The sequence below is a fragment of the Podarcis liolepis genome (assembly GCF_965112155.1).
Source record: "Podarcis liolepis genome assembly, chromosome: 15".
In the NCBI taxonomy this organism is placed as follows: Eukaryota; Metazoa; Chordata; class Lepidosauria; order Squamata; family Lacertidae; genus Podarcis; species Podarcis liolepis.
Window position 1 is genome coordinate 46,492,759 of NC_139566.1, and position 27,612 is coordinate 46,520,370.

The 27,612-nt window shown below is 47.2% G+C and overlaps 1 protein-coding gene across 5 annotated transcripts in view; it reads right to left on the reverse strand.

Moving 5' to 3' along the window:
* MYO18B (myosin XVIIIB) overlaps nt 1-27,612 on the reverse strand; it is a 349,431-nt gene that overhangs the window by 132,337 nt on the left and 189,482 nt on the right. For all 5 annotated transcript variants that reach the window (XR_014519475.1, XR_014519476.1, XM_083476633.1 and 2 more), the window contains 2 exons: nt 20,404-20,528; nt 14,839-14,993 (listed from right to left, as the gene is read on the reverse strand). Coding sequence is in view for 3 of the 5 variants with exons in the window: in XM_083476633.1 (XP_083332759.1) it covers nt 14,839-14,993; nt 20,404-20,528 (280 nt within the window). In the remaining 2 variants the exon portion in view is untranslated. The remainder of the gene's footprint in view (nt 1-14,838; nt 14,994-20,403; nt 20,529-27,612) is intronic.

Below are 27,612 nucleotides of genomic sequence, written 5' to 3' on the forward strand. Positions count from 1 at the left end.
AAGCTTCTCTTCAATCTGTTTTCCCCAATGAATTTCCTAGCAGATCCTGTTCCAAATCAATTTGATTAGTTTTTCATTACCCACCCCCAAATAACCTCTAGATAAGGTCATCTTAAATGCATTTATTTCTCCAAAACTATACAACAATCCAAATTCATTACCTACCCAGTAACACATTGGGTGCTCAGGAAGAGATCTGAGGACCCTGCTGCCTGGCCCCAGCACCCTAGCAGTATCTCAGGGTGCAAGCAGAGGAGAGATGAAGCAGGTAGGCCTTGAGGTGGGGAGCGGGGATCAAAGGTCAGTGGCAGACCCTCAATCCTTGAGTTAAAGGATCTACTTGCAGTGCCTGCAACGATCTCTGCCTGAGACCCGAGAATCGGTTTCTGGATGGATGCCAACACTGAGCCTCCCATACACCCCCCCTTTTTATTTTAAAAAAGGATGCTCTGATAAAAAACTTAAAGCATCCAATATCTGAGCTCTTCTAAAAAAGTTGAGCATCTTCCAATAAATGGTATGAGATTTGAATTGTTTGATTAGATTAGCAATTCACGAGCTCCCCCATTCACAATTAATGGCTTTGCCATTTAGAATTCAGTGCCAAACTTCCACAGACTCAGAGATAGATTGGAAGTTTCAGCGTCTTCAATGAAGCGTGTGCTATAAAGACTTAAAACTGCATTACTGAAGTCAGGGGCATGCTGGGGAAAGGGCAGGGCAGCTGCACGTGAGAAGACAGGCTTGTGAAGCATTGCACCTGGAAGAACTGTGGAGTGTAGGGGAGCAAATTTCAACCCACTTTTGGTGCTCAGTTTCTTGGGTGGAAAGAAGTGGGATTCATCTCTGGCTACTTCCCAGCATAGTTGTACTTCAGTGTGTGTGTGTGTGTGTGTGTGTGTGTGTGTGTGTCACTGGATAGAATGTTGTGTTGTGAAAGAAGTCACCTCCTGCCTGGCCATGCGAATAAGCAATGAAATAATGCAGCTGAACGATCAAACTTCCAGGTGTAGGAAAAGCCAATGAAAACAAACCTCCAGTTGAAAAAATAAACTAGATGTCAAGCTAAATCTCTTTAGGTTAAATCTGATGAAATGGCCTAGACTGCAAAATAGTTTTAATGTGTTATTATCACCAGTTCCTTCCTGAAAAGCATGCTGTGCTGAGCATGTTCCCAGTGGAACCCTGATCCTGCTCTAAATGCACAGCATAATAGAGTTGTAAAGCTGGAAGGGACCTTCTTAAATCGTGGCATCCAGACACAGTATTCCAGGCCAAGGCAGAATACTGCCTTGAATTCCCTTGATAGGGACACTAGATCTCAGTTGATGAGGCCTAGAAGAGCATTCCCCTTCATGGATCACTGCCTTGCCGTGGCGAAGAGGCTTGAATAACTCAGAGAAGCTATGAACTATGCCGAGCAGGGCACCCAAGATGAACAGGTAATAGTGGAGAGTTTTGACCAAACGTGATCCACCTGGAGGAGGAACCAGCAAGCCACTCCAGTATCCCTGCCAAGAAAACTCAATGGACAAAGACAACAGGCACCAAAAAGTTATGACGCTGGAAGATGAGCCGCTCGGGTCAGAAGGCGTCCAACATAATAAATAAATAAATAAATTTTATTTATATCCCGCCCTCCCCAGCCGAAGCCAGGCTCAGGGCGGCTAGCAACAATCAAATAATCAAACAGTCAAATAATCACACAATCTAAAAATATTTCATTATAAAAATTAATTAAAATCAAATTGATGGCAACCAATTAAGCAAAATTCTGTGCAGGTTGCCAGAGGAGGGAGTCAGGCTGCGCCCTGACCAAAAGCCTGGCGGAACAACTCTGTCTTGCAGGCCCTGCGGAAAGATGTCAGGTCCCGCAGGGCCCTAGTCTCTTGTGACAGAGCTTTCCACCAGATTGGAGCCGCAGCCGAGAAGGCCCTGGCTCTAGTTGAGGCCAGCCTAACCTCTCTGAGGCCTGGGACCTTGAGGATGTTATTATTTGCAGACCGTAGGTTTCTCTGTGGGGCATACCAGGAGAGGCGGTCCCATAGGTACGAGGGTCCTAGGCCGTATAGGGCTTTAAAGGTTAAAACCAGCACCTTAAACCTGATCCTGTACTCCACCGGGAGCCAGTGCAGCTGGTATAGTACCGGATGAATGTGATCTCGCAGCGAAGACCCCATAAGGAGTCTCACCACGGCATTCTGCACCCGCTGGAGTTTCTGGGTCAGTCTCAAGGGCAGCCCCACGTAGAGCGAGTTACAATAATCCAGTCTGGAGGTGACCGTCACATGGATCACAGTGGCTAGGTCAGGGCGAGAGAGGTAAGGAGCCAACTGCTTAGCTTGGTGGAGATGAAAAAATGCCGCCTTTGTTATAGCTGTAATCTGCGCCTCCATAGAGAGGGAGGTGTCGAAGATTACACCCAAACTCTTAACGGACAGTGCTGGCACTAATTGCACCCCCGCAAGAGATGGGAGTTGCCCCCTCGATCCCATATCGTCCCGCCCCAGCCAGAGGACCTCTGTCTTCGAAGGATTTAACTTCAACCGGCTCCCATGTAACCATCCAGCCACAGCTTCCAGACATCTGGTCAGTGTGTCTGGGGCCAAGTCAGGATGGCCATCCATCAACAGATAGAGTTGGGTGTCATCAGCATACTGATGGCAACCCAGCCCAAAACTCCGGACAAGCTGGGCGAGGGGGCGCATAAAGATGTTAAAAAGCATCGGGGAGAGAATCGCACCCTGAGGCACTCCACACACCATGGAGTGCCGCGATGACAATTCCCCCCCAAGCGCCACCCTCTGTCCCCGACCAGAGAGAAACGAGCGCAGCCATTGAAGGACTGTGCCCTGGATCCCCACGTCGGCAAGGCGGTGGTCCAGGAGTTCGTGATCGACCATGTCAAAGGCTGCTGACAGATCTAGAAGAATCAGCAGCCCCGACCCACCTCGATCCAGCTGCCTGCGGAGATCATCTGTTAGGGCAACCAGAGCCGTCTCGGTCCCATGACCAGCGCGGAAGCCGGACTGGAATGGATCCAAAGCAGATGTTTCATCCAGAAACCTACCAAGCTGTTCAGCAACAGCTCTCTCAATCACCTTACCCAGAAATGGAAGATTCAAGACCGGGCGGTAATTGGATAGATCTAAGGGATCTAATGATGTTTTCTTTAAGAGCGGACACACCACCGCCTCCTTCAGTTCCCCTGGGAATATCCCGGTGCTAAGGGACAGATTGATGATATCCCCCAGGGGGGCCCGCACCTCGTCTGGACACAATCTAATCAGCCATGACGGGCACAGGTCAAGAGGACAGGTGGTGGGCTTTCCAGCTTGGAGGAATCTGTCCACATCGGCTGGAGATATCCGGTCAAATCCGAGGACAGTCGAGGGGCCTCCAGTTCCTTTATTGTATCCAAATTGGCAGGGAGGTCATGGCGGAGCAACAGGACCTTCTCCGCAAAAAAGCTCGCAAATGCCTCACAGCTGTGTGTCAGATTGTTATTTAAATTTGGCTGTCCTTCAAGGGACCTTAAAGACCGAATTATACTAAATAATTGCGCCGGGCGAGAGCTAGCGGATGCAATGGAGGCCGAGAAGTAAGACTTCTTAGCGGCCTTCACTGCCATCTCATAGGTTTTCATAAAAACCCTATAAGATGTTCTTGAGGCTCTGTCATGGGCACCCCGCCATACTCGCTCTAGCCGTCTGAGGTCCCGCTTCATTTTCCGAAGCTCCTCGGTAAACCAGGGAGCCCGGTTTCTGCGGGGTCACAGAGGGCACTTAGGTGCGATCTCATCGATGGCTGCCAGGAGCTGGGTATTCCAGCCCTCAACAAGCTCGGTCAATGAGTCGCCAGGGGGAGAAAGGTCCCGCAAGGCTTGACGGAATCTATCAGGGTCCATCAGCCTCTGCGGGCGAGCCCAAATCGGCTCGCCACCTAAGCAGGGTGGGGGTGGAAAGTCAATCCTGACTTTCAGAGTGTAGTAATCAGACCATGGCACCTTCATCGAAGGAGACATGATCACATCTATACCGGCGCCAAAGATCAAATCCAGCGTGTGGCCTGCTTGATGTGTGGGGCCCGAAACAAACTGGGAGAGCCCTAGTGTCGCCATGGAAGACACCAGGTCCAGAGCCTGTGAGGAGGGAGTGGCATCAGCGTGGAAGTTGAAGTCTCCCAATACCAATAGGTTAGGGAGTCGCAAAGTGATTTCATGCTCTTTATTCAGCTCATAGTGGTGAGGAGGAATGAATGAAAGTCCCCTCAAAGTATCTGCTTTATATACATTATTTACACAATGGGCTGCACATGATTGGTTAATTCTGGAATTCTACTGTAAGCCAATCAGGTTGTGGATTCACTTATATCTGGAGCATGATTGGGTGGTTCCTGCCAACCAATCATACTGCTGCATTGTTCTTGGACCAATCAGACTGCTGCATTCTGAATCCTATTGTTCTAGGACCAATCAGACTGCTGCAATTTGGATCCTATTGTTCTAGGACCAATCAGACTGCTGCAGTTTGGATCCTATTCAACTCAGTATATAACACCCCTCCCTTCTAAGTTCCAGTCCTGCCCGGGAGGTCGCATTCATAGTCCTCGAGGTACGCCGGCGGCCTACGTGTGCGTTGCGGCCTGTGGTGTTCCCTGGTCCGGGGTTCAGGTTCTGGCTCATGTTCCAAGGATGCTGGCTGTGATGGGCCTGTTTGGTCTGGCGCAACCGGCTCGCTCAGTCATGGTTCTTGTTCCGGTGTCCTTTTGGCCTCGCGGGTCCTCTCTGTATTTACTGATTCTGTCTCTCCTGCTGGCCCCTTCTGCTCTATGGGCCTCACTGCCCCTCTGTTCCCTTGGGACTCCTCTGACCTGTTCTCCTCCTGGTTTTCTCCCGGGAATCGTCGCCGTATCTGGTCGCAGTGGCGGCACCAGCATTGCCCCCCATCCCTTAGCACCTCGTACGACACGGGGCCAGTGACCCTGGTGACTGTGGCGGGTACCCATGCTGGGCCTGCCCCAAAATTCTTTGCGTACACTGGGTCCTGGGCCTCGAAGGTCCGGGGGTTCCTGCCTTCCCCTACCACTACCTCATCCTGAGCTCTATCGGGGTGAAGGTGGTCCAATCTGATTGCAAGGCGCCGACCCATTAGTAGTTCTGCGGGGCTCCGGCCAGTCGTTGAGCTGGGGGTGCTGTGCTGTGCTAGGAGGAATGTGGAAAGGCGGTACTCCCAATCCCCTTGCGTCATGCGGCGAAGGGTGTCCTTGGTGGTCCGCACCATGCGTTCTGCTTGGCCATTGGTGGCAGGGTGGAATGGCGCCGAACGGATGTGGCGGATGGCGTTCTGCGCTGTGAAGGTTTGGAATTCTCCTGACGTGAATGCAGTCCCGTTGTCTGAGACAAGAGTGTCAGGGAGCCCGTGGGTTGCAAACAGCCTGCGTAGTACCCGAATGGCTGCGGATGTAGAAGTGGACGGTACCAGTGCGACTTCCAGCCATTTGGTGTAGGAGTCCACCACTATGAAGAATGTTTTCCCCTGAAAGGGGCCAGCGAAGTCCACATGCAGGCGTGACCATGGTGCTCGGGCGGACTCCCAGGACTGGACTGGGGCCCTTGGGGGATCTGGGCGGGATTCTTGGCAGGCCTGGCAGTGTTTGACCCAGGCCTCTATCTCTCCGTCAATCCCTGGCCACCACACATAACTCCTGGCAAGGGCCTTCATTCTTACTACCCCTGGGTGTGTCTCATGTAGGGCTGTGAGGACCCTTTTGCGGAGGGGCTGGGGAACAATGACCCTGCTTCCCCATAACAGGCACCCCTTGTGGGCCGACAGTTCATGTTTGCAGGTTGTGCAGCCAGCGAATTCTGGCCCAGGGCTGCTGCTGGGCCATCCCCTCCACACCCAGTCCAGGACCCGGGAGATGACCCTATCTTTCTTGGAATGGTGTGCCACTTCTTGTGCCTGAATGGGGCGGTCAGGAAGCAGCTCCAGGCTCATAACCTCTTGTGCAGGTGCTGGGTCGGGGCCTGTTTCCGGTAGTGGTAGACTGCTGAGGGCGTCCGCATGGCCCATCGCCTTCCCAGGGCGGTGAATCAGTGCTGTCAGGGGTTCAGGAGCAGAGGCGAGGGCAAGGGAGGAAACAGAGAGCGAGGGGGAGGAGTCCGAAGAAAAGATGAGTGATGACGACGACCCGAGATCTCCGAGTCTTTCCAGTGAATCAGAAGATTCACAGAAAGGAGCGCCAGTGGCCAGAGCAAGGGGGGAGCCTAGGGGGACACCCCAGGAAGAAGGGTCCAGAGGGGGTTCAGAGGGCAGCAGTTGGAAATCGGGGCCAGCATCCCCAACAGAGCGCAGTGGAGAGGAAGGGCGCCAGGTATCGAGCTCCGGCAGCTCGCCGCAGGGGGGAGGGCATGAGTCAGGAGTGGCCACACCTCCATCGGGGAGCGAAGAAACGGTCAAGCGGAAAGTGGAAGGTTGGGCGCGCGCGCCAAGTTCAAATGCACAGGAAGGCGGCGCAGTAAGCAGCCCGGAAAGGGAGCCAGGTCCTAAAGCCCGACGCAAGGAAACAGAAGGGTCCGGGGGGTCAGCGTCAGAAGAGTCCAGGAAGGAAGAGACCACGGGGGGCAGAGGGACCCAGAGAAGAACGGTCAGGCGGAAAAGGTGGAGTAAGGCTAGGGTATTAAGTTGGTGTACAGGAGGCGGGGACTCAGACGGAGCTTCGCCGGTCTAGCTTATAAGACGTAGAGCTGCACGCGGCAGCTTGGAAATGGAAACTGTAACTCAATAAAGACTTTTATAAAGTGAACGCTGGCTAGCGTGATCCTCTGTGAGCTAGGATCTGGGAGCAGCTCTGACAAGTGCATACTGGTAGCTGGCAAGGAAAATTGACCACCTGAGGACGCGAGGAGACAGCACTTGGGGGGTCTGCTTTTCGGGGGCAAACAAGCCAAGCAACGGCTTGTGGTCAGTCACCACGGTGAAGGGCCGCCCGTTCAAGAAATCATGGAATATTTTTACTCCCTTCACGATTGTCAGACCCTCCTTGTCTATTTGCGAGTAGTTCCGCTCGGTTGCATTGAGTGTCTGGGAAAAGTATGCCACTGGTACCTCTCTTCCATCCGGGAGTTGGTGTCCCAGGACAGCGCCAATGCCATAGGGTGAGGCGTCGCATGCTAGCACCACCGGCAGCCTCTCGTCGAAGTGTGCCAAGACCGAGTTTGAGACAAGCAAGTCCTTGACTGCCTGGAATGCGGCCTCCTGGTGCTGGCCCCACACCCAAGGGGCCCGCTTGTCCAGGAGTCTGTGTAGGGGCTCTGCTACCGCCGCCTTGTGGGGAAGGAAGGAATGGTAAAAGTTCAATAGTCCCAAGAAGGCCCGAAGTTCAGTCTTGCTCTTGGGTGCTGGGGCATCACAAATGGCCCGTACCTTCTCCCCAGTCGGGTGGACCCCTTCTGCGTCCACCATAAATCCCAGAAAGTCTACCTGAGGCACTCCTAGTAGACATTTTTCCCGCTTCACCTTGAGACCCGCCGTTTGGAAACGGTGCAGAACGGTGCGGAGGCGGTCCTCAAACTCCTCTGGTGTGGGCCCGGCAATCAACACATCATCGAAGAAGGGGGTGACGCCAGGAATCCCTTTAAGGAGCGAGTCCATTAGATTCTGGAATATGCCTGGTGCCACACTGACACCGAATTGCAGCCGCTTTACCCTGAACGCTCCTTTGTGCGTCACAATTGTCTGTGCCTCTGCTGTGGCCTCATCTACTGGCACCTGTTGATATGCTTGGGCCAAGTCCAGCTTGCCAAAAATTTTCGACCCAGCCAGGGTGGCAAGGACATGGCTGACCACTGGCACTGGGTATGCGTGGGCCGTGAGGGCCTTGTTGATGGTACATTTGTAGTCTGCACAGATGCGGACTGAACCATTAGGCTTGACGGGTGTGATGATTGGGGTTTCCCAGGGGGCATTAGGCACCGGCTCCAGCACTCCTTGCTCCACGAGCCGGTCCAATTCCTCGTCAATACGGGGTTTCAGGGCGAACGGGACCCGGCGGGCCTTGAGCCTGACCAGTCGTACTGCGGGGTCAAGCTGTAGAGCAATGGGGGGGGGGCCCGTATACTGTCCCAATTTCCCATCGAAAACCCCTGGAAATTCCTTGCAGATGGCGTCCACGTCCACTTGTAAGGTAGTGTGGTTCACCCCGGTGATGGCTAGCCCCAGTGGTCCAAACCATGCCAATCCCAGTAAGCTAATGTAGGGGCCCTTGACCACGAGCAAGTCCAGTTGCCGCGTCCGCCCTCGGTATTGCACCCTGAAGGTCCCCACCCCCATTGTGGGGACCTTACATTTCTGGAAGTCCCGGAGGGTGAATGGGGCCGGCCTGAGTTTGGGACCCCCAGTAGGACACAGTTTCCTTAAGGTCCTTGCCGAGATTATGGATAGAGTTGAGCCCGTGTCAAGCTCCATGCGGCATGGGGCCCCCTCTATCTGTACCTCTACATAAATTTTCTCTACGTTGGGGTGGGGCAACTGGTATACCTGGAAGTCCGTGAGCTCTGTAGAGTTGCCTTGGTGCGTTGGGCCCCGGGACCTGGGGCTCTTGGATTGGTCATCTGATGCCTGGCGTCGGGTGGGCCGAGCTCGACACACCCGGGCGATGTGTCCCAATTTTCTGCACTGCCTGCACTCTGCGTTGCGGAAACGGCAGGTCCTCCTCTCGTGACTTTCCCCGCAGCTTGCGCAGTTCCCTCCTTCTCGTCGAGGCAGCTGTGGTATGTGGGCTGCTTGAGTGCGCTGCTGTACTCGGTGTACCTCCTCCCTGTCAGATCCTGAGTCGTCGGTGAGGTCTTCATGGTGGACCCTCGGTTGGGGTGGCAGGCTCAGCCGTGCCTCTTGCATCGACCTCTTGGCAGTTTCCGTTGCCAGGGCCTCCTCCAGAGCGACCTGGAACGTTAGGTCCTTCTTGGCGTAGAGGCGTCGTTGCAGCTTCTCATCCTTCAGGCCACTGACGAGGCGGTCACGAAGCATGTTCTCCAGCTCTGAGAAGTTGCAGAACCGGGCAGCTTGGCGGAGAGAGGTCACAAACCCAGTTATGGTTTCTCCAGGGGCTTGCCGCTTTGCGTAGAAGGCATTTCGATGAGCCACCACTGAGGGCTGCGGCGAAAAGTGCCCCTTCAGCTGTTCCATTACTGTTTTGTATGGAACAGTAGTGATGTCTTCAGGTGCAAGGAGAGCCCGGGCGATTTCAAATGTCTCCTCTCCGCAGATGCTGAAGAATATCGCCCTCTTCTTGGCGTCTTCTTCATCGGTGACCCCTTTGGCTTCTAGGAGGAAGGTGAAACTGAAGGCATACGCTTCCCAGTCTCCAGATGCTGGGTTGAACGGCGAGAAGCTGCTGTCGGTTGCCATTCTGAGTTCCTTGTGTCCCAGAGCTGAAGCCTGGATACACGGTGCGAGGCAGCGGTGCGGCAGGTGGTGGTGCTGTGGTGCTGTGTGTGGCAGTCAGCTCAGCGGGATCCCACCTTCGTCGCCAGTGAAATATACTCAGAGTCGCAAAGTGATTTCATGCTCTTTATTCAGCTCATAGTGGTGAGGAGGAATGAATGAAAGTCCCCTCAAAGTATCTGCTTTATATACATTATTTACACAATGGGCTGCACATGATTGGTTAATTCTGGAATTCTACTGTAAGCCAATCAGGTTGTGGATTCACTTATATCTGGAGCATGATTGGGTGGTTCCTGCCAACCAATCATACTGCTGCATTGTTCTTGGACCAATCAGACTGCTGCATTCTGAATCCTATTGTTCTAGGACCAATCAGACTGCTGCAATTTGGATCCTATTGTTCTAGGACCAATCAGACTGCTGCAGTTTGGATCCTATTCAACTCAGTACATAACAAATAGGTTAGGGAACTCCAAGGCCCAGCCGGCCACCGCCTCCAGCAGGCCTGACAGGGTGGCTGCTGGTGCGCTAGGTGGCCGGTACACCAGCCAGACAGCCAAGCTCTCCTCGGAGCCCCACACTAGGCCAACACATTCAATGCTGGGGATCGATGGCGATGGTAGAGCCCTGAAAGAACAATCTTCCCGGATTAATACTGCCACCCCTTCCCCCCGGCCCACAGTCCGTGACTGGTGGAGGACGGAGAAACCTGGGGGCGCCATCTCTCGTAAGGTAACAGTTACCCCTTCGCACACCCAGGTCTCCGTCACACAAGCCAGGTCGACCCCCTGCGAGGTAAAGAAATCTCGCAGGGTAGCGGTTTTGTTGCCTATAGACCTGGCATTGCACAACACCAGTGAAGGAGGTGAGTAATCCTTGCTCACCCTACCCTCGTCTCTCGGGATGGGGCGCAGATTGGAAGGGGTACGAGCATATCCGTATCTCAATCCCCTTCGCCTATAACATCTGCCCCCCCCCATGCTACTGGGGAAGAGCGGAGGACAAGTACAAGTAGATTCAGAGCTGATGAAGCGGCTGGGCGAAAGCTGAAAGGACGCTCAGTTGCAGATATGCCTGGAAGCGAAAGGAAAGTCCAATGCTGTAAAGAAATATATTGCATAGGAAACTGGAATGTAAGAACCATGAACCTTGGTAAGTTGGATGTGGTCAAAAATGAGATGGCAAGAATAAATATTGACATCCTGGGCATCAGTGAACTAAAATGGACAGGAATGGGCAAATTCAGTTTGGATGACCATCATATCTACTACTGTGGGCAAGAAACCCATAAAAGAAATGGAGTGGCCTTCATAGTCAACAAAAGAGTAGCAAAAGCTGTTCTGGGATGCAATCTCAAAAATGATAGAATGATCTCGATACGCATCCAAGGCAGACCTTTTAACATCACAGTAATCCAAGTTTATGCACCAACTACTGGTGCTGAAGAAACTGAAATTGAGCAATTCTATGAAGACTTACAACACCTTATAGAAGTGACACCAAAGAAGGATGTTCTTCTCATTATAGGGGATTGGAATGCTAAAGTAGGGAATCAAGAGATAAAAGGAACAACGGGCAAATCTTGCCTTAGAGATCAAAACGAAGCAGGGCAAAGGCTAATAGAGTTCTGTCAAGAGAACAAGCTGGTCATCACAAACATGCTTTTCCAACAACACAAGAGACGACTCTACACATGGACATCACCAGATGGGCAGTATCGAAATCAGATTGATTATATTCTCTGCAGCCAAAGATAGAGAAGCTCTATACAGTCAACAAAAACAAGACCTGGAGCTGACTGTGGCTCAGATCATCAGCTTCTTATAGCAAAATTCAAGCTTAAACTGAAGAAAGTAGGAAAAAACACTGGGCAGGTAAGATACAAATTTAAATCAAATCCCTTATGAATACACAGTGGAAGTGAGGAACAGTTTTAAGGATTTAGATTTGGTGGACAGAGTGCCTGAAGAACTATGGATGGAGGCTCGCAACATTATACAGGAGGCAGCAACTAAAACCATCCCAATGAAAAGGAAATGCAAGAAAGTAAAGTGGCTATCCAATGAGGCCTTACAAATAGCGGGGGAGAGAAGGCAAGCAAAATGCGAGGGAGATAGTGAAAGATACAGGAAATTGAATGCAGATTTCCAAAAAAGAGCAAGGAGAGACAAGAAGGCCTTCTTAAATGAGCAATGCAAAGATATAGAGAAAAACAACAGAATGGGAAGAACCAGAGATCTGTTCAAGAAAATTGGAGAAGTGAAAGGAACATTTCGTACAAAGATTACCATAATAAAGGACAAAAGTGGTAAGGACCTAACAGAAGCAGAAGACATCAAAAAGAGGTGGTAAGAATACACAGAGGAAAAATACCAGAAAGATATAGATGGCTTGCACACCCCAGGTAGTGTAGTTGCTGACCTTGAGCCAGACATCCTGGAGAGTGAAGTCTTAGATGGGTCTTAGAAAGCACTGCTAATAACAAGGCCAGTGGAAGTGATGGTATTCCAGCTGAACTATTTAAAATTTTAAAAGATGATGCTGTTAAGGTGCTACACTCAATATGCCAGCAAGTTTGGAAAACTCAGCAGTGGCCAGAGAATTGAAGAAGATCAGTTTACATCCCAATCCCAAAGAAGGGCAGTGCCAAAGACTGCTCCAACTACCGCACAATTGCACTCATTTCACACGCTAGCAAGGTTATGCTTAAAATTCTACAAGGAAGGCTTAAGCAGTATGTGGACTGAGAACGCCCAGAAGTGCAAGCTGGATTTTGAAGGGGCAGAGGAACCAGAGACCATATTGCAAACATGCGCTGGATTATGGAGAAAGCTAGAGAGTTCCAGAAAGACATCTACTTCTGCTGCATTGACTTTGCAAAAGCCTTTAACTGTGTCAACCACAGCAAACTATGGCAAGTTCTTAAAGAAATGGGAGTGCCTGATCACCTCATCTGTCTCCTGAGAAATCTCTATGTGGGACAAGAAGCTACAGTTAGAACTGGGTATGGAACAACTGATTGGTTCAAAATTGGGAAAGGAGTATGACAAGGCTGTATATTGTCTCCCTGTTTATTTAACTTATATGCAGAATTCATCATGTGAAAGGCTGGGCTGGATGAATCCCTAGCCGGAATTAAGATTGTCGGAAGAAATATCAACAACCTCAGATATGTAGATGACACAACCTTGATGGCAGAAAGTGAGGAGGAATTAAAGGACCTCTTAATGAGGGTGAAAGAGGAGAGCGCAAAATATGGTCTAAAGCTCAACATCAAAAAAACAAAAAACAAAGATCATGGCCACTTGGCCCATCACCTCCTGGCAAATAGAAGGGGAAGAAATGGAGGCAGTGAGAGATTTTACTTTCTTGGGCTCCATGATCACTGCAGATGGTGACAGCAGCCACGAAATTAAAAGATGCCTGCTTCTTGGAAGAAAAGCAATGACAAACCTAGACAGCATCTTAAAAAGTAGAGACATCACCTTGCCAACAAAGGTCCGTATAGTAAAAGCTATGGTTTTCCCAATAGTGATGTATAGAAGTGAGAGCTGGACCATAAAGAAGGCTGATCGTTGAAGAATTGATGCTTTTGAATTCTGGTGCTGGAGGAGACTCTTGAGAGTCCCATGGACTGCAAGAACATCAAACCTATCCATTCTGAAGGAAATCTGCCCTGAGTGCTCACTGGAAGGGCAGATTGTGAAGCTGAGGCTCCAATACTTTGGCCACCTCATGAGAAGAGAAGACTCCCTGGAAAAAACCCTGATGTTGGGAAAGATGGAGGGCACAAGGAAAAGGGGACGACAGAGGACAAGATGGTTGGATGGTGTTCTCGAAGTTACCAGCATGAGTTTGACCAAACTGCGGGAGGCAGTGGAAGACAGAAGTGCCTGGCGTGCTCTGGTCCATAGGGTCATGAAGAGTCGGACACGACTAAACGACTAAACAACAGCAACAAGAAGAGAATTATCTTTTTTGCTGCAACACACATCTGATTGTGTTTTCACTCACACCTTGAGATCTACCAGCCCAAGTAAATCTGTCCAGCCTGGTCTGTCCACCTCTGTCTAATATCACCCACAAATACTGTTTCTTCCGTCCAACACACTTCTAATGCTCTTAGTTCATGAGACAAAGGTTCTTGAGAGCAGAGCAGTAAGGCCTAAAAGGCCTACACAATTATCCAAGCCTGCTAACTGCTGTTAACAGCAAACTGCTAAGTCACTGTGAGAGCCAGTGTGGTGTAGTGGTTAAGAGCGGTAGTCTTGCAATCTGGGGAACCGGGTTCGCATCTCTGCTCCTCCACATGCAGCTGCTGGGTGACCTTGGGCCAGTCAAACTTCTTTGAAGTCTCTCAGCCCCACTCACCTCAAAGAGTGTTTGTTGTGGGGGAGGAAGGGAAAGGAGGAATGTTAGCCGCTTTGAGACTCCTTAAAGGGAGTGAAAGGCGGGATATCAAATCCAAACTCTTCTTATTCTTCTTGACTCATCTTGAGTCTCCCTATAAAAGTAGCCAGCCTCTCTATGGGCCTCAGTGTTTGTGTCCCAGCCAGTGTGTGTGTTGTGTTGTTGCAGGCAGAGTGGCTCCAGGACTCTAGTAAATCAGTAACTAAGACTGTGCCTTTGTGAAGAGTCAGGTAGCTGCTATGAGCACTCTGTGTATGCTCTTTAACTATGCTATTTCTGAACAACACTGTTTATGAAGAAGACTCTGCATTGATTAATTTACTGCTGCACGACATTAGTTGGTGAAATAAAGCCACACTATTTCCTTTGAAAGAGGGCCCATAGGAAATGTGGTGTTTCCTTAGCTTCCCCATTGCTCCGCTGCAGGTATGTTCAAATTGTGTTGGGCTGAAAGAATTATGTAAGAATATGTCATGGTTAAGAGAATTTGGTATAAATAAGATTTAAGTTTTAAGTTTTAGGGCTTTTTATGGTAAGATAAGGTTAAAATAGATTAAGGTAATTTAAGATAAGGTTAAAATAGATTAAGGTAATTTAATGACAGAATATTATAAAAGATGGAAAGGATTTGCTGAGATAATTAATAACTAGAATACAAAAAAGGGAGGTGTGAGGAGGTCGATGAAACAAGGTAATGACAGTTAAGGATTTGGGAATATTGGATTTGTTTTTAATTTTTTTGTCTATTTTTGCTTTTTGATTTTGATGTGTGTTTTTCCCCTCTTTTTGACCTTGTTTTCTTTTTACTGATTCGTATTGTTTAAATGCTACTTGTTTTTTTTCTTTGTTTCTTTGTAATCTTAAAATTCTCAATAAATATTTTAAAAACAAACAAACAAATTGTGTTGGGCTGAATAAATAGCAGATCTCAGAAAGTCTTTAAAAGATCTAACTCCCCAGTCCAACACCCACATCTTACTTCTTCTGCTTCTTCTCCAGCTCATGGTTCCGGCTTTGCTGGCTTTCCATCAACACTCGTGTATCTCCCAAATCACACGTCAGCTGCTTACACTTTCTTTTCAGCCGCTGCGCTGTCCGCCTGGCACCTTCATACGCCTTCTGGACCTCACCTAGCTGCAAGGCAGGGAGTGTGGTGGGTTGAGAAGTGAAAACAAGAGAGACCCGCACAGGAGTGTCACATGCTCACCCAATGGATGTGGGCCCCGTAAAACCCCATTGCCACTTGCCCAGTTGCCAAGCAGATGCCTGCAGAAAAAAACACAAGCAGCTGGTATTACCCTCTCCCACTGCTTGCCAACAGCAGCTGGAATTCAGTGGTAGCTGCCTCAGACCATGGAGGGTCCATTGGGACAAAACTAGAACTGCGCTAGATCAGGCTAAAAGGCCATTCTGCTTCCCACAGTGGCTGGCCAGGTGGCTGGGGAAAAACCATAAGCAGGGAACTTAGCCAGTGGCTTTACTCTTCTCTTTTTTCCCAACACCTGGTATAATAACAATAATATTTTTTTAAATTTATATCCCACCTATCTTGCTGGGTTTCACAGCTACTCTGGGCTTACAACATAGATAAAAACACAACAAAGCATCAAACATTAAAAAACTAAATATCCTATACGAGCAACAAACAAACCAATAAACCAATAGAAACCAACAACAACAACAACTATAAACAATTTACAATTATACCCAAATTAAAATAACCGCCAACTCCAACTAAACATTTAACCAACATCAACCTGATAAAAACAGAGGAATCAAAATTAGAACCATTTAAAATATTTTAAAACATTTTAGCCAGTTGCCCCATTCCAAGAGTTGTTCCAGCAATGTCCTTCTGGCCTCCCAGGAGCCTCTTTTAGGAAGGATCCCTGAGTAATACTCAGGGATAAACTGCTCCTGAACAGGAGGGTTCTGTCTAGTTATTACAGTATTACAGTCCATCATATAGTTATTACAGTCCATAATTGATTGTTTCATGTGGGTGGAGGTTTCCTGACTATTTATTGAACCATGGCTGTTTTAAGATCATGTTGGTAAGCTGCCTAGTGTTTTCTTTGGAACAGAAAGTGCAGGTTGTAGATCTAGGTTGAAAACACAAGTTTAAAAAACCCTCCATACATTTCTCAAATCCCTTTTTACAAAAGAGTAAGATGCTTTCCTGAGCATGGCAACCCAAATAAAAAATTGCGTCTGTACATTTGAGGTGCTGGGAAGGTCTCAGAGCTCACATCAAAAGCATCTGCTTGGCATGCAGAAGATTCCAGGTTTAAACCCCAAAGGCATCTTCAGATAGAAAAGGATCAGGTAATAGGAAAAGTTGTTTGGGGCTTTTTAATTTAGAGGGGAAAGACCAGTAAAAGGAGGGCATTATAGAGGTGTATATTGCAGTTGGCTGTAGTACCTGGAGAGAAACAGACAGACAGGTTGTGTATCCACAGCAGTGACCAGAGGAGGAATGACCGCTGAGAGAAGAAACATCCTGGTGCATCTGCAGCAGTACAACTGGACACCTTCATCTGCCCTGGCTGCAACAAAGCATGCCTCTCCAGCATTGGTCTCTACAGCCCCAGCAGGCTCTGTATCTTTCCAACGGTTTGACGTCACCCCCAAAGAAGCACCCCTCCACTGTCTCCCATGACAGACAGGTGCAAATCATAGAGAAAGTATACAGAAATAAGTCTTTCTCCCTCTCTCATCATAATACTAGAGCCCAATGTGATAATCCAATGAAGCTGAAGAGTTGAAGACAAAAGAAAGGACTTCTTCATGCAGTGGATTTGCTCCCACAAGATGTAGTGATGGTCACTGACCTGGACGGCTTTAAAATAGAATTAACCAAGTTTATGGATGGGAAGACTGTGGACAGCTACTAGTCCTGAGAGCTATAATCTTTCCTGCCCAAGTACCAGCTGCTGGGGTTCAAACAGGTGGCTGGACGAGATGAGCCTTTGAGCTAACTTAGACGGGCTATTTTCTGTCCGTATGCAACGGGACCCTGGAGAGTTGCTGCCAGTTACAGTGGATGCCAGGCTAGATGGGCAAATAGTCTGGGCTGATTATCAAGCAGCCTCTATCTCCTTCGAGTAGGAAGCCACATTTCCTGGTGCTTCACTTGTGGGCCAGAATGAAACAAGTGTTCCTTAGGGAGGTCAGGTGCCTTATGAGGAACGGCTAAGGGAGCTGGGCATGTTTAGCCTGGAGAAGAGGAGGTTAAGGGGTGATATGATAGCCATGTTCAAATATATAAAAGGATGTCACATAGAGGAGGGAGAAAGGTTGTTTTCTGCTGCTCCAGAGAAGCGGACACGGAGCAATGGATCCAAACTACAAGAAAGAAGATTCCACCTAAACATTAGGAAGAACTTCCTGACAGTAAGAGCTGTTCGACAGTGGAATTTGCTGCCAAGGAGTGTGGTGGAGTCTCCTACTTTGGAGGTCTTTAAGCAGAGGCTTGACAACCATATGTCAGGAGTGCTCTGATGGTGTTTCCTGCTTGGCAGGGGGTTGGACTCGATGGCCCTTGTGGTCTCTTCCAACTCTATGATTCTATGATTCTATGATTCTATGATTCTCCCCTTTTCACTAGAACTCATGTCCTCCAACCTCTGCAAAGAAGGTGACACAGAGAGAGCAATTGCTATTAAGGAGTCCCTTTAAATAAGCTGAATGTTGAATTAATGAAGCCTGTAATTCCAGACAAGTGCCTGAATGCAAATGGGTTGTTTGCCTTCACCACAGCCCTCCAGAATGACGGAAGCTTCATTACTTTTTAATGTGCCATGAATTTATGTAGTTATTCTTGCCCATTCCTTCAGCCTGGGGATCATCAGCAGTTCTTCAAGGCGGCTTTGGGCTGGAAAGCAACCGCAAGTCCACCCAGGTTTATTTTTAGAAGGCAGGCATCTGCCCTACACAGAGTCAGAGCATCAGTCCATTTAGCTCTGCTTCTGTGCTGTCCGCTCCCTGGGCTCTCAGGCTGGGGTCTTTTCCCAGACCTCCCTGGAGATGCTGCCACAGATGGAACCGCAGGAACCAGGGACACTTTGCATGCAAAGCAGGTGCTCTAAACTCTGAGCTACAGTCCTTCCCTAAAAGCAAAGATCCCAGTGCTCATGGTTCCAAATAAAAGGCTGATTTGAAAAGGGATCTCAGAAGCTGCCTTCTCCTGAGTCCAGCAATTGGCCCATTTGCCTCCACTTTGTCTGCAACGACTGGCAGAAGCAGCTCTCCAGGGTTTCCTGCAGGGGACACTCCCAGTCCTTCCTGGAGATGGAGACAGGGATGGAACCTGTTACTTTCTGCATGTAAAGCCAGTGCTCTTCCATGGAGCTACAGCCTTCTTCATCACAGATGCCCTGAGGTGATCTCACGGCAATGCTTGCATTATTTGAGAGGGGCTTTAATGAAATCTGCAAGCCCCAGCCCTAAACACACACACTTAAAAGTCCTCTAAAACAGTACCTAAAGGAGCCAGCAATGCTTATATTTTGTGTAATATTAAGAACATAAGGAGAGCCTGCTGGATGAGGTCAAGGGCCAATCCAGTCCACCTTCCTGTCTCACAGTGCCTCACTGGATGCCCCAAAAGGAAACCCTCAAGTAGGATTTGAGCAGAAAAGCAACTCTCCCCTCCTCTCTTTTCCAGCAACTGGTATCCAGAAGCATCACTGTTTCTGACCATGGAGGCAGAGCAGAGCCATCTTGACATCCTGACAAGCAGCCACTGGCAGCCTTTTCCTCCATGAACTCGTCCAAGACTCTTTTAAAGTCATCCAAGTTGGTGGCCATCCCATCCTCCTGGGGGAGGGAGTGCCCATGTTTAACTCTGTGCTGCGTGAAGAGGGACTTCCTTTTATTGCTGTTTTAATCATTAATCATTTAATCTTGTTGGTGCATTTATTATAGCTGCCTAGCCATTTGCGTAGGGAGGCCCTCTTGTGAGGAGCTACCCCAAAGGTGGGACAGAAAAAAATGATAATAATAAATGATAATAATAAATGTATTACTGCTTTCCTCAGTGTGCTTTTATTGATGCTCCTCTCTCTTTGATTGCTCTGCCTCTGCTTTTATTATCCCCTTCTTCCACTCCTTTCCTGCTGCTGTTTTAAAAGGGGTTAATAGTCTTGTTTTATTGCTGCTTATTGATCTTTGTATTCACTGGTATTTTGATGCCTTTTTGTCATTAACTGCTTCGCAAACATTTAAAGTTGAACGGCAGGGCAGAACATCATCTAATTAATTAAGACCAATTAAAATTAAATTGATTCTGCTGCATCAAGCACTTCTGAATGAGCCAGTCGTATCCAATCTTGAAGCCCACCAGGTCCCTCCAAATGTTTTGGATGACAGATAGAGCAGTTGGAGGAGGAGAGGGCAGAGGCTGGAAAATGAATTGTGAGTGGAGGGGCACCCTTCTTCCATCATTGGGACCCCCTGGGGAACTCACCAAACCTGCTGCACCTGGAATTGGGTGTGGAGAGGGCAGCTGGCTGCTGAGTGGGACACACCTGTGGGCAGCAGCCTGATGAGGCTCCCTCCACCTTGGGCCTGCCCATAAAAAGCATACATGGAGGGAGAGACTAGGGCGATGGCAGGAGCTTCTAGGAACCTTCCCCTCTGTGGGAGCTTTCCGAGGAACAGCTGTGAGTTAGTTTAAGCCCTGGATGCAGGTACCAGGGTGGGTAAGTTGAGTCCTGGGTGAGGCCGAGAGGGATGGGTATGCCAGGAGCAGGAGGAACTGATATTGGCTTACATGTATTTAGAATTTTTGCTTTACTGTAACATTTTTATAAGTAACTCTGTATTTTTGTAAAACCCGTTGTGGTTCAAGCTGTCTGTTGTTGCTTTGGTTTTTTGTATACCACTTAGAGAAATGGTCTTAAATATAAAAACTAAAATATAAAATATGCTCTCATTAAGTGCTCGCTGGGGCTGGTGAGAGTTGCAGTCCAAAACATCTAGACAGACAAGGTTAGGGAAGGTTGATCTATACCAATTGTTTGCACTGGGAGTTGAATCATTTCTCTGGGCTTCTATAAACTGTGGTATACAGAATAGTCCAGGCCAGTGGGCACCATTAACTACTGTGTCAAAGGCATGAAGCCAACAGGGACTAAGACCCAGAAGGAGTAGCAAGCCAGCAGGGAGAGAATAGCCCTTTTCTCACTGTAGGAAGTCCACAAACAGGAGCTGAGCACAAGAGCAGTCCTCTCCCTTCCTGTGGTTGCCAGCAACTGGTATTCAGAAGCATTGCTGCCTCTGACTTTGAAGGCAGAGCATAGCCATTGTGGGTAATAGCTATCAAAAGCCATGAATTTGTCCAATTCCCCTTTAAAGCCATCCAAGCTGATGGTCATCACTGCCTCCTGTGGGAGTGAGTTCCCTAGTCTAACTATGCACTGCCTGACATCCAAGGGCAGCTTCAGGAAGACTCTCATGACAGGCTCAGTGATCTGCACATGGGAGCCCACTGGGGGGAAATGTAAACACACGGCCCCACCCCAGCCAATGCTCCTTGGCCTGCCTTTTGTTCCAGCTCCTTTTTGGATGTCTGCTCCGCCTCCAGCCTTTCCTCCAGCTGTGTGATTCTTTTCCGGAGAAATCCAATCTCAGTCTGTGCACAGTCCAGGCGCATCTGCCATTCATCTCCTGTTAATGCCAAAAGAGACACATTTACATTGCACATCCAAACTGCTCAAATAAAGGCCACGCAGACGCTGCTGCACCCAAGCAGGCACATCAAAATGGCTTGTGGTCACAGGATTTTCAGGGGACCTAGTGAAGTGCTGTGTTAACCAGGGTCCTCAGCTGTAAAGGGCAGCTGTTTACAGGAAACTGTTTAGTTTAGAGAAAAAGTGAGAAGAGGTAACATGATACGAAAAGTGTGGGATGCAATTCATTGGTGCAGTCAAATGCAACGTTCTTTGTTTCCCTAGAGTGGGCACGGGCAGGGGGACATCCAGTCTGGGTAACTTCCTGTCTCACTCGTCTGGAGCTTTCTCCTCCTGCATGTGACCTGGGAGATGGACATGGCTCTGACTGACTCCATAAAAGAGCCGAGTCACGGAGCCATTTTCTCAGTCTGTTTTGTCTTTCTATTGTCTTGCTGCTCTTTTGCTGCCATGCTGCTGTCCTGCAGCCATTTTGTAATTTAATTACATTTTGTAATGTACAGTGGTACCTCGCAAAACGAATGCCTCGCAAGACGAAAAACGCGCAAGACGAAAGAGTTTTCTGTTTTTTGAGCAGTCCAAGATGGCGTCGGCTTGGCAGGCAGGCTTCGGAGCTCCGCTGATAACAGGACTGTAGTTGGCGTTGACTGCCACCCAGGGAAGTAGTTTTTCCCTTTTTTACTTCTCTGCTTTTTAACTTACTGAGATTCTGGCAGCACCTTCTTGTCAATGCTGTGGGAGACATCCTGGGCAAGTTCTGTGAAGCATCCTGGGCAGGCTGCCAGCTGCTAGCTATCAACCACCAACTCCCTCCTATACCTTGTTCCTGAAACTCCTGGCAGCCTCCACACAGAAGAAGCTCTTAAATTGAACAAACTGAGCACTTTCTATTCTTTTCTCTCTTTTTGGGTTGGGGAAACCTCTCCTTGTTTACTCCCCACGGTGACACTATGCCTGCTAGTAAACGCCACAGGGACCCAGAGGATGTAGCTCCCTCACCGGTTCCCAAACCATCTAAAATAGAGGACTTTTTAAACAAATCTGCTTTTACAGTTCCAACAAAAAACCGGTTTTCTCCTCTTGAAGATGATTGTGAGTGTGGGGAGAGTATTCAAGGTGAGAGCGTGGAACTGGATCCAGCAATGGGGCAAGCTGATCCTGTGCTCCTCAGAGAGGAAGGAATAACAAGTAGGGAGAGCACCCAATTAACTCTAATTGCAAGAATGGTTGAGCATATCTTCCAGCAAATTAGAGGTATTGCCTCTCAGATAACCCAGTTATCCAAAGAGGTCCACAGTTTATCAGTTAACAACAAGCAGGCATCAACAGAACACCATAGTACCAAAGGAAATTGGCGACAAGAGCAGACCCCTAAGCTCAACATAGAACGTGCAGAGGCTCTTAGAACAAACTCTTCTTATTTAATCTTCCAACCAAAAAAGATCTGCATGACAATTTGTGGAAGGCCAGATCAAACTCCTAGCTGGAAAGGTGCCCAGCGTTCCAAACGACATCTATCAGACTTACTTGGCATGGGACTTACAGAGATCGACCTCGTTAAGACTGAACTCTTGAGTACCACAAATCAAAGCCAAAAAATTATGTTAACTTTTTCCTCTACTAGACTGCCCTCACTAATTCACAAGCTGAAATTCAGATTGTCAAGCAGAGGAGTTTTTCCAACCCGGGTATTTCGCAATTCTATTGTTGCACCCTTATGTAAGATGAGGACTGCTGCTTCAGAGGGGCTCACAAAACCAAAGCCTGGATCCCCAATGGAAGTAATGACATCACACAAAAACTTGGCAGGTGGGGAGGAAACAGACATGCCTGAGTTGAATCCACAGGATCATGCCCAACAACAAAATAACCAGGTGAGTCAAAAGGAACAGCCGATTCCTCTAGACAATCATCTTCAGGAATATGAGCACTCTGTAAATCTTTTGGAAGAGGATTTTCTCAGCTCCTTTAGGAATCTCCCTCAGGAAGAGCAACAAACAGTTATCAAGAGGCTTGATCTTATGAGCCAGACATTGAAAGAGATTAAAGAACCGGAGGCAGAGATTGATAATAGATCCAATGGCCACAACAGAATGATAACTCTAGAACCACCGGAGTATTGGACAAAGATGAGATATTTAGAAGAGGAGGAGTCAGGAAATACACCCAAGAAATCCCCATTGGCAAACAATTTGCAAAGAAAAGGCCCAGTGATTACAAATGTGAGCACTTTATGTACAACGACTGAAATAATCGAACATCTGGATTATTCCACTAGCATTAGCAATTAACCTGTTGCCTCAAAAACTGGTAAACTCCGAGAGCACATCGGTCAACAATTGACTAAGAGTAAATCATTGTAAAACAATTAAACTTCTCTCATGGAATGTAACAGGGTGGACGAACAAGATCCAAGACAGTGATTTCTGTTCTTATCTACAAACACATGATATCATTTTTCTTCAAGAAACCTGGGCAAAAGAGTGCACTATGGTTGAATTACAGGGTTTTACAAGTTACAGTACACTCAACCAGCTCTTAAAACTGTAAAGTATGGAAGGCCTAGTGGGGGGCTGGCGGTGCTGGTGTCAACCTCTCTTAATGTATCAATTCAACAGTGTCCCTCGTTGACCACTCCTAATTTTTTAGTGTTGTCCCTTTCTGATAGTCTCCTGAGAAATACTTATTGCATATGCGTGTATATACCTCCAGTAAAGTCTTGTGGGGAACTGAGATCATATTGGGATAAACTTGACCAACTACTCGAAAGTATAGACTCTCTGTCACCTAACCCTTGGTTTATCTTGGGAGGTGACTTCAATGCCCGGTTCGGCCTTGTTTCCCCACAAAATGCAATATTATCTGGTCTAAACTTGGAGGACGAACCTGAAATCTGTCAGAGGGCAGCAATGGATACCATCCCTAATCACACTGGGAAACACCTTTGTGAACTTATAATAAAGCATAACCTTTTGTTATGCAATGGGCACGGTCAAGGGGATCAAGAGGGTTATTTTACTTTTATCTCCCCCAGAGGATTTACTAGCACCATAGATTATATCCTAACATCTAATAATGTGCCAGTTAACCGAGATACCTTCAGGATAATTCCCAGAGCTGAAAGTGACCACTTTCCACTTGAGTTATCTCTGACATTATTCTTTTCTCCTGCCTTTCCTAAATTATTGGATGAAACAGAATATCTGAAGAAGTGTGCATGCACACGAAAGCTCATACCAAGAACTAACTTAGTTGGTCTTTAAGGTGCTACTGGAAGGAATTTTTTTATTTTGACTATGGCAGACCAACACGGCTACCTATCTGCAATTGGAAATAGAAGGTTAAAATGGAATGCACAGATCCAAGAAAAAATTATTCAGATCCTGGATTCCCATGAATTTGCTCTATTAAAGGGGGAAATGTTGTTAGAAACAGGAAACGTAATTGGACTTTATGAGAACATAATCAACCGAATGCGCCCACTGATGACCACAGCTAGTGTGATAAAAAACAAAAAGTTTAAGAGACAGACTTGGGTTGATAAGGAATGTCAGAATAGCAAAAAATTCCTAGCTAGGGTACTTAGAAAATTGAAGTTAAAACAGGATAAGCACAATTTTCCCTACAAGCTGAGGTAGCCCAGTTACGAAACAACTATAAATTATTACTTAAAAGCAAGAAACAAATATATTGTGAACAACAGTGGAAAGAATTGGGAGAAGGACTCACGGAAATTTTGGCATCTGGTTGCCCAAGGTACCAATGGGCTGGGCTACTCATTAGAAGCATCTGTCCAAGGAAAGGATTGGGTGACATATTTTACAGAAATATATCGCCCCTGTCCTGACCTACCCCCACAGGTTTACTATACTCAGTTATCAGAACTGCCAGAATGGCCAGACGTCACGCCCAATCAGATTAAGAGGCTAATCGCAAGCCAACTAGCTAATAAAGCTCCAGGAGAAGACATGATCCCAATGGAGATCTATAAGATAAGACCTGATTTCTGGTCACCCATTTTTGCAAAATTGTTTTCATACATTAACAGCTCAGGTCATATACCTGAAGGGTGGAAGTTGAGTATAATTGCCCCAATATATAAAAAGGGCGATAAGAAAAACCCTGCCAATTATAGACCCATTAGTTTGTTAGATGCAGCCTCCAAACTATATGCCAGGCTCCTTCTTGGGAGACTAGAAGAATGGGCAGATACAAATAAGGTGATATCTGAAGTTCAGGCAGGTTTCCAAAGAGGGAAATAAATCCACATTGGACCAGTGCTTTGTGCTGAACTTTCTGCTATGTAAATACATCCATAATTTGAAGCAAAAATTATATGTTGCTTTTATCGATCTAAAGTCAGTTTTTAGAATCATAGAATCATAGAATCATAGAATCATAGAGTTGGAAGAGACCACAAGGGCCATCGAGTCCAACCCCCTGCCAAGCAGGAAACAGTTTTTGATACGGTCCCAAGACACGCATTGTGGCAAAAATTGGAAAAGACAAATATAGACCTCCGTCTATTATTTCTCATCAAAACATTATATACTGACACATCAATACAAGTAAAGGTGGATCTGGCTGGCCATCTCACCACTAGAATCAAGACCACTACTGGAGTCAAACAGGGATGCATTTTGGCACTTTTCCTGTTCATTTTTTATATTAATGACATGGTTAAAGAACTGGAGGGCCTACAGTTTGCCCCTGTCACAATTCTTGACCAAAAACTCTCAGTTTTAATGTATGCTGATGACCTAGTACTTGTATCTAGAACCCAGGTGGGCCTGAGACGGCTGCTTGCAAAATTAAGTTCATATTGCATGAGGAATGCTTTATCTATAAACTATGATAAGACGCAGGTCACTGTATTTGGGAAGCGTTCTAAAAAGCATGTTTGGCACCTGGATGAACACATCATAAACCAAGTAAATATGTTTAAATATCTGGGCTTGATTTATTCAGAAACGGCATCTTGGAATACACAGCTATCCAATATTAAATTGCAAGCCTTTAAATCAGCAAAAGCCATTCTGAAATTCGCTGCAAGTAAAGGTGGAAATCTGGTCAACCCAGCTCTATCTGTGTATAAAGCAAAAACAATGGCCCAGATTTTATATGGTGCAGAGGTTTGAGGTACCTCAAAGGTCTCCAGTCTGGAACCCCCACAGAATTATTTTTTAAGAGTTCTTTTAGGTTTACCCAAAGATGTGCAATCTGCCATGGTCAGGTTGGAAACTCGCATGTTGAGCATAGAGAGCCAAATAGATAAAATAATTCTCTGTTATTGGTTTAGAGTTCAACAGATGGACAACACTAGGCTACCAAAAAAATGCCTGATTGAGCTCTCAAATGGATTACCCTTTAAAAACTGGGTACATCCTGCTGCCCAACTGATGGGCAAATATGACCTCTCAGTGACTGAGATTAAAGAACTCCCCTTATATTCACAGAAAAATATTTTTAAATGAACCATAAGGGCAGTGGCAACTAAAAACGATCTAAACTCTATGTGCACATCTACATGCGCCCCATTGTATTTTAAACTTAGAGAGGTCAATGAACACATATCTTATTTTAATGAATTGACTTTTGCACAGCTTCGAAAAGCTTTTACAGAGCTATGACTAAATACGATAAGCTCTGCTTATAGAGATGGGAGACATAGAGGCATACCAAAAAACGAACGTGTTTGCATTAGGGGATGTTCTGAAGTAGAGGACCTTATGTGTTATATCTTGCACTGTCCGTTATATAATGATGCAAGAAAAAGATTTTTGGTACCTATAATGACAGGGTCCCCTGGCCAGAATCCCCTTGACATGATGTTATATCTCCTTGCAGACACAGATAAGTATCTGACCTGGCGGGTAGCACTCTTTGCAACTGCTGCTAGGAAAATTAGAGCAAATTATATAGCCAAGGTAGTAAAGGAGATGAATTTATTTGATCCTATCTATCTACCTCAGGCTATGCTCTATCTTTGTCACCAAACTCTGAGTATAAATTGCACACTGTATTAATTGATATTGTTTTTAACATTAGTGACCATGTGATGTTTTTAGCTTATGAATTTTATCGTTTAATGTTTTTATTTGTACATTGGGGTACTTTTGTAGCTTTGTTTAGAGTATGTAATGTTTTAATAATATAAATGTTTTAAGTCTTTTTTTTACCAATTCAGTATATTTTCTTTTAATTGTCAAATAATTCTGTGTACATTGCAGCAGCCTTTGGCTATGTGCAATAAAACTGACTGAGACTGAGACTGAGTCGTTCCGCAAGACGAATTTCCCTATGGGCTTGCTTCGCAAGACAAAACATCTTGCGAGTTCTTGCGAGTTTGTTTCCTTTTTCTTAAAGCCGCTAAGCCGTTAATAGCCGCTAAGCCGCTAAAAGCCACTAATAGCCGTGCTTCGCAAGACGAAAAAAAGCAAGACGAAGAGACTCGCGGAACGGATTAATTTCGTCTTGCGAGGCACCACTGCAATTTTGCTGTCTGCTGACTCTCAGCCAACAGTGCATGAGTTCAGTCTCCATATGAGATGAACTCACACTTTGTTTGTGTAAGTACCAAGTAAAACCTGCCTTTCAGGGATCAAATCATGAACTGAAATGTGAGTAAACTTTTTGTTACTTTACTCAGACTCTTGTGTCTTTATTCTTTTAAGAGGTATCAAAGGGGACACAAGGGGGTGGCGCCATCGGTAATGGCGGACTCCCTCTGATCCGGAGGGACCAGCTCCACAGGAAATGGGTCCTCTCCGCTACGGCGAAGCGGGGACCCTTTCAAAAATCACAGGCGGATGAAGCCTGTGACCATGGGACTCGGCGGGCACCTTTAGCACCCCCCCAACCCGCAAAGAAACCCACTTCTGGGCTCTGGAGCAAAGAGGGGGAAGTGGCGCGGTGCTGAGAGTCAACTGCTTCTTCCGTGGAGTGAAGCCGCACAGCCGTTGCTGGAGAGCGCTGCCTTTTTCCTGGGACAATTTGGCTTTTAAAACAATCACCTTGAGTACTTAAATTTCGGACAATTGGACTCTAAATAAGGACTTGCG